At 67.7% G+C, this 6,292-nt stretch overlaps 1 protein-coding gene across 1 annotated transcript; it reads right to left on the bottom strand.

The window, feature by feature from the left end:
* Positions 1-3,272: 3,272 nt before the first annotated feature.
* C1QTNF12 (C1q and TNF related 12) lies at positions 3,273-6,058 on the bottom strand. Its single transcript, XM_058444362.1, has 9 exons — positions 6,047-6,058; positions 5,895-5,937; positions 5,629-5,816; positions 5,419-5,530; positions 5,182-5,333; positions 4,672-4,780; positions 4,287-4,377; positions 4,056-4,134; positions 3,273-3,466 (listed from the first exon to the last, which is right to left on the bottom strand). Exons 1-9 carry the CDS (start codon positions 6,056-6,058, stop codon positions 3,368-3,370), a joined length of 885 nt encoding a protein of 294 aa, XP_058300345.1. The 3' UTR covers positions 3,273-3,367.
* Between the last annotated feature and the right edge of the window lie 234 nt (positions 6,059-6,292).

A 6,292-nucleotide genomic window follows, 5' to 3' on the forward strand; every position in this document is an offset into this window, starting at 1 on the left:
CTCCAGCGCCTGCCTGTCCTGGCTGCAGCCCCAGGGTCCACACCCAGGCGCCCCCAGGGGCCAGGCCAGGGCAGCCGCATCTCCCACGTACCCCAACAGTGGGTCCCACGTAGCCCAACTGGGGACGGATGGGCAATGGTGTCCACACCTGACAGGCGGGGCCGGAGCGGGGCCCAGCCTCCTCCTCACAGCCAGGAGTCCCCAGCCTCGCCTCCCCTGGCTCCTGCTGCCTCCTCAGGGTGGCCACCGCACCTGGCCCCAAGAGGACTTCCTGGTTGCCCTGAGCTCCCATCCGCATTTCTGTCCGTTCAAGACCAGGACAGCACCAGGGCTGGGAATACTGGCTCCAACCCAGCCGAGGCAGCCCCAGGGCAGGGTGGGCCAGGCAGGTCCAGCTGGGACTCTAGGGAAGGGCTGGTCCTGTGAGAGGGCGAGCTGGAGGGTTGGCAGGGGGAGTGTCCCTGAACCGGGCATGGCCCCTCCCAGGATGGCAGGGAGCCCATAGCAGCAGTTTCCGATGCCCCCAGCCCCGGCCAGGCAGCAGGGTCAGACTGCAGTTCTGGGAAGTCAGCCCTGGTGGAGGTCACGGAGAAGCCGGCAGCTCCCTGCGGCTCAGGGCATGGGGTCAGGCGTCAGGGGTCAGGCTGAGGCCGTCCAGCACGGAGCTAGCTGCTCTGGCTCTGTTCCTGCCAGGGTCCGCGAAGCTGCCAGACCCTTGGGACACTCAATACCCCAGCTCCCAAACCGGGGGGCACAGGCCTGAAGAGGTCCATTTCCTTGGGCTCCCCAGGTCCCCCAGCCAGCCCAGACCCCGAGCAACAGCAGCTCTGGCTGGCCTGCGCCTGCCCCGGGGATCCCACGCTCAGGCATCTCCCACCCTCGTCAAGAGTCCAGGGTCCCTTCTATGGCAAACATTGCAGTGTGGGTACAGCCCAGGAGGTGAGGCAGAGAGAGAAGGAAGGGGTGCAGCTGGGCTGGGCCAGAGGATGGAGCCTGGGCTGGGTGGGCTGGGGGCCTGGACCCTCCTGTGAGGCTGCCCACCCCACCCCGACCTGTCCATTCCTTTGCTCCTGGGTGCCCAGCGGGGGCTGGAGATGGCATATTCCAGGGGAATTGCAGCTAAGTGGCTGATCACCTCCCACTGGGGCAGAAACCAGGAGGCAGAGGAGGCAGAGGCCAGGGAGGTGGTGCCAGCACCAGGACATCCCCACCCCCCCCATTCACCCTGGCCCCGGCCCCCCCTTCATTCACCCTGGCCCCCATGCCAGCCCCCTGCCACCCCCAACCAGCCCCCATCCCCTACCTCATTCACCCCGGCCCTGGCCCCCCATCATTCACCCCGGCCGTGGTCCCCGCCCCAGCCCCCACTGCCCCCATTCACCTGGGCCCTGGCCCCCAACTCATTCAGCCCCGGCCACCATCCCGCCCCCTCCTCCACGTCTCTTTGTCTCTCATCTCCGTCTTGCTCTACGCGGCCCCTCTGTCATCACAGCTCCTACCTCCGGGGCTGGGTAGGGTGGGGGACTGGCTGCTGCTGAAGAACCTAAAGGGCCCCCATTCCCAGATGGTGAGGCCCCAGGTGGTGTTCAGCAGGGCCCGGCTGGGTGCTGCCTGATCCTGGGTGCTGCCCCTGGTCCATGTTTGCCCAGGGTTGGCCCACAGGTTGGGGAGGAGCCACTGAAAACTGGAAGCAAACAGGGGAGTCCGCGGCCCAGGTCTCATGCCGCCCAGGAAGGTACAGGCCACACTCCTGCCTCTGCCTCCTCAGGGCCCCCACAACGCTGTCCCTGCTGACTCAGCTCCAGGAGGGCCCGGCACAGTTTCGGTTCCCTCTGTGTGGATGCGCAGCGGCCCGACTCTCTGGAAGGGAGCACTCTCGAGTGCTGTGGCCTAGCAGGGCAGGGGCTGCAGAAGGGAGACCCCCCCGTTCCGGATCCAGGCCCCAGGGGGCAGGCCATGCCCACGGAAGGGGTGCTGAGAGCAGAGAGGAGCCCCTAAGCGGGGGCTTTTGCATCTGGCCTGGTATCCCACAGCCCCACATCAGGGCCTCAGCACTTGGGAGGTGGTGCGGGAGCTGTTGGGGGCCCCAGGATGGTGCCCCACACTGGCCCTTGCCCGGCTGGACATCCCCTGGACGTCCCCAGGCGGTGGCCACAGCCTTGGCAAGTGAAGCAGAGGCTCCTCCAGACAGCCCCAGCCCCTGATGCCACCCTGGGGGGCCCAGGGAGAGAGGTGGGGACGGGTCAGCAGCCAAGCCCACCTCGTGCCGATTGGCGCCTGCCCACACACCTCGTCGCGGGGCTGGGCCGTCCCGCCTCACTGCCCAGCAAGCCTTGGGGAGGGCCCCTTCTGTGCCAGCCCCAGGCAGGTCCAGGTCCCAGGGGAGGGGTAACAGCCGTGGGCTCTGGCCTCTTCCAACCTCCCCAACCCCACTAGCGACTAAGGGCACTAGATGCCAACCAGAGAGGGCATCTCCACAGCTCAGCAGAGGCCCAGACGTCCTGAGGCCAGTTTACACTCTTTGGTCTGGGTTTGCCAGAGCCAAAATGGGGTGGCGGTGGAGGTGGGGGTGGGGCCCAAATCCACAGGACTGCCAGGGGGCAGCGGCATGTGGGTCACATATGGGGCCCACCCCACCCTCCATGGGGCAATTCTGGCCCCTAAGGCCCCTGAGGGGTCCTGGTTATTAGGATGCGGCCATCCCAAGGGCAGGCGAGGAGAAGCCTGCTGGTCCCAGCCCTGCTCCACCTGGGTGCCCCGGGCACAGCATGGTCTGGGTGCACCTGAGCCCACAGGGGTGCCTTTCAACTCCACACGCCTGCGGCGGCCAGCGCATGCAAGCACGCAGTCCCGTGTGTGGCCTGCACGTCCTCTTGCCCTGCACAGAGCCCCCCACAGGACGCAGGCCTCCCGAGGGCCCAGAGCAGTGCTGCTCCCCAACCTCGGGGGCTTCCAGTGCCCCACGGCCTGCTGCCCCCCCAAGGCTGGACAGGCCGTGGGCAGAGCTGAGTGGGGCCGGCACAGACAGTGGTCCTTGTTCTCAAGGTCGACGTGGCCCCTGCAGGGGCTGCCAGGGCAGCGCCCAGCCTGTGGCCATCACCATAACCCCAGGCCAGGCAAGTCGGCCCCAAGGGAGGCTCTACGGCCCGTACTCCAAGCTACTGGGCTCCCGTGTGAACAGCACCCTTCTGCCCCCACCCATCTCCCACCGACCTTGGCAGCCCGGCCTCCACCCCCAGTGAAACATCCAGGCAGCACTCGAGGGCGGTGGGGAGGGTGGAGAGCTCTTTATTGTGGTGACCACGGGCATCAGTGGGAGGGTCCCGGGATCCGGCGGCAGCTCCTTGTCCAGCCCCCCTCGGCGCCCTCATGTGCCCAGGAGCAGCCCGGAGAAGCTGGAGCCCGCCTGGATGGTGAGGACGGCCCCGGAGCCATTGTCCACAAACACGGAAGTGTATTGTCCAGCCTGTAAGAAGCACGGGGACGTCACAACCGCAGCCACAACCCAGCCACCCAGTGGCCAACGTCTGCCCACCTGGGTCTGCACCCTGAGTGCACCGAGCTCACACCCGGCCCCTGGGTGCACCGGAGCCCTCCCGCTAACACCCAGCCCGAGTGCACCTGAGCTCAGCTCACACCCGGCCCGAGTGCACCCGAGCTCACACCCGGCCCCTGAGTGCACCCGAGCTCACACCCAACCCAGCCCCTGAGTGCACCTGAGCTCAGCTCACACCCAGCCCCTGAGTGCACCCGAGCCCACACCCAGCCCCCGAGTGCACCCGAGCCCACACCCGGCCCCTGAGTGCACCCGAGCTCACACCCAGCCCCTGAGTGCACCCGAGCTCACACCCAGCCCCTGAGTGCACACGAGTTCACACTCGGCCCCTGAGTGCACCCAAGCTCACACCCAGCCCGGCCCCTGAGTGCATCTGAGCCCACACCCAGCCCCTGAGTGCACCCGAGTTCACACCCGGCCCCTGAGTGCACGCGAGCTCACACCCGGCCCGGCCCCTGAGTGCACCGAGCCCTCTCGCTGACACCCAGCCCAGCCTCACCTGCAGCTGCAGCAGCCCCTGCACCTGTACTGTGAAGACCCTGCTGTTGCTCTCCAGGCCTGAGACAGCCTCCAGGGACCTGAACACAGCCCCACAACGCAAGGGAAAGGCGTTGCAGGTCCAGGGGGCGAAGACCCGCGCACCCAGTGCCCAGAGACCCCTGTGGCCTGTGAGCCCCGTCCAAGGGTGGTCTGGGGGCTGCCGTCTGGAGCGGGGGCTGAGGTCACTCACGTGTGGCGCTGGCACAGGGACTCAATACAGATGAGAACACGCACCACGTCCCGGGCCCGCAGCCGGGCCTTGCCCTGCAGCTCACTGTGGTCTGCGGAGACAGCCCTGGGGAGGGTGGTGCATGGGGGGGCGGGGTGGGGGCTGGTGGGGAGGGGCTTCAGGGCACACGGCCAAGGACAGGCCCAGGAGTGGCTGCTGGGGCTGGGGAGGGGGCCCCTGAGGCCGGGCATGTAGCAGGGACCCCATGCCTGGTACAAGGCCCCCCATGGGGCAGAGGGCAGATCTCTAATGGGACCTGCACCCAGGGCCAGCGATGCCAGGCGCCCCCAGAAAGCTCAGCCCCAGCCCCGTCACAGCACACGGCACACAGCCCCATCCGGCTCACCCACGTGCAGACTGGCAGAGAACTGGAAGATGCCGGACACGGGGGCTGTGAACCGACCTGAGGCCAGGCTCAGACCGGAGCCTCGCAGGAAGGCACCTTGGGCAGCAGGCTGTGAGGGGCAGCGGGTGAGTGGCCAGCGTGGGGCTTGGCCCCCATCCCACAGACCCCGCCTGGGGAAGGTGCCTGCAACCAACAGCCCCTCACTCAGAGAAGGTCTCCCCGGGAGCCTCATGCTCACTGTGGGCACCGACCGCACTGACCCTCGAGTCCACACCAGGAGGGTCTCCCTGCCTCCCGGCTACCGGGGACCCACGCTCAGTCTGGGCATAAAGTGTGATCTGGGCCCCCAGGGCCTCCCAAACCTGACCCGAGGCAGCCCCTCGCCCTCCGAGCCCCGCCCCCAACCCCCAACCCACGTGCGTGCCCCATGAGTGTCAGGCGGTGTGTGTGGTCCCGTCTTGCCTGTGCGGCCCACCCAACGCCCTGCTCTAAGTTTCTGGCCCCACTCACAGCCTGGAAACCATGCAGCTCCACCAGCGTCCGCTTGTCCACCCGGTGGGGGCCCTGCAGCCGGCAGTGAAAGGCCTCGCCCACCAGCCGCAGGCCCACCCCCTGGGGCAGCAGTGGGTCCAGAAGCCCTGAGAACCGGTGCTCCGTGGCCTCTGTGGGGAGGAGGGCACAGGTGGCCAACAGGGTCAGCGCGGGGCCCAGGTACGTCTGGACTCTGGGCAGTGCAGGGCGGCTGACCTTTCAGCAGCTCCTGAAACTCAAGAAGCAGAGTCTCCGGGGTCACTTCTGCACCTGGAGGTCCTGGGGGACCGGGGGGCCCAGGAGGTCCTGGGGGACCGAAGAGATCCCGCTGCGGGGAGACAGAAGAAGAAGGTGAGGGTCCCAGTGGGAGCTACCACCACACCCTGTCCCACGCTCAGACCCTGCAGCAGCCCGGGCGGGGCTCACCGGCTTCTTGTCCCTGCTTCCGCACCGCTTCCTCGAGGTGCCATCGTCTGGCCGCCGGACAAAGTTCAGCCATGTAATGTGGGCATCGGAGAACTCAGGTCCTGAGGCCTGGGATGGCTGAAGGGACGGGACGGGGCTAGCGCACTGAGGCTGCGCAGAGAGCTGGGACCCCAGGGCAGCGGGGGACACTCAGGGCAGACCCAGGGAAGGCATCGCTGGCCAGGAGAAGGACCCATGGCCGCCCTTGGGGGAATCAGAACCCTGACGTCCCAATGCCAGGGGCACCAGCAGGGCAAGCACACGGGGCTTCTGTGGACGCAGCCAGAGCCTGATGCCCTGAGCCCCTCACTCCTCCCCGATTCCTCTTCCCTCCTCCCCCCACTCTTCCCCCTCCTCCCCCCACTCTTCCCCCTCCTACCCCACTCCTCATCCCACTCCTTCCCCCACTCATCTCCCTCCTCCCCCCACTCCTTTCCCCACTCATCTCATCTCCCTCCTCCCCCACTTCTCTCCCCTCCTCCCACATTCCTCCCCCTCCTCTGCTCCTCCCCCACTCCTCTCCCCTCCTCCCCCACTCTTTCCCCTCCTCCCCCCATCTCCCTCCTACCCCCACTCCTCCCCCACACCTCTCCCCTTCTCCCCCCACTCTTCCCCCTCCTCCCCC

This window comes from Hylobates moloch, unplaced genomic scaffold (genome assembly GCF_009828535.3).
Source record: "Hylobates moloch isolate HMO894 unplaced genomic scaffold, HMol_V3 SCAFFOLD_9, whole genome shotgun sequence".
NCBI classification, from domain to species: Eukaryota; Metazoa; Chordata; class Mammalia; order Primates; family Hylobatidae; genus Hylobates; species Hylobates moloch.

Coding starts and splice junctions, on each gene's coding strand:
- C1QTNF12 (XM_058444362.1), bottom strand. Junction 5,531..5,628: donor GAAGCAGGGACAAGAAGCCG/GTGAGCCCCGCC, acceptor GTCTCCCCGCAG/CGGGATCTCTTCGGTCCCCC. Junction 5,334..5,418: donor GTTTCAGGAGCTGCTGAAAG/GTCAGCCGCCCT, acceptor TCCTCCCCACAG/AGGCCACGGAGCACCGGTTC.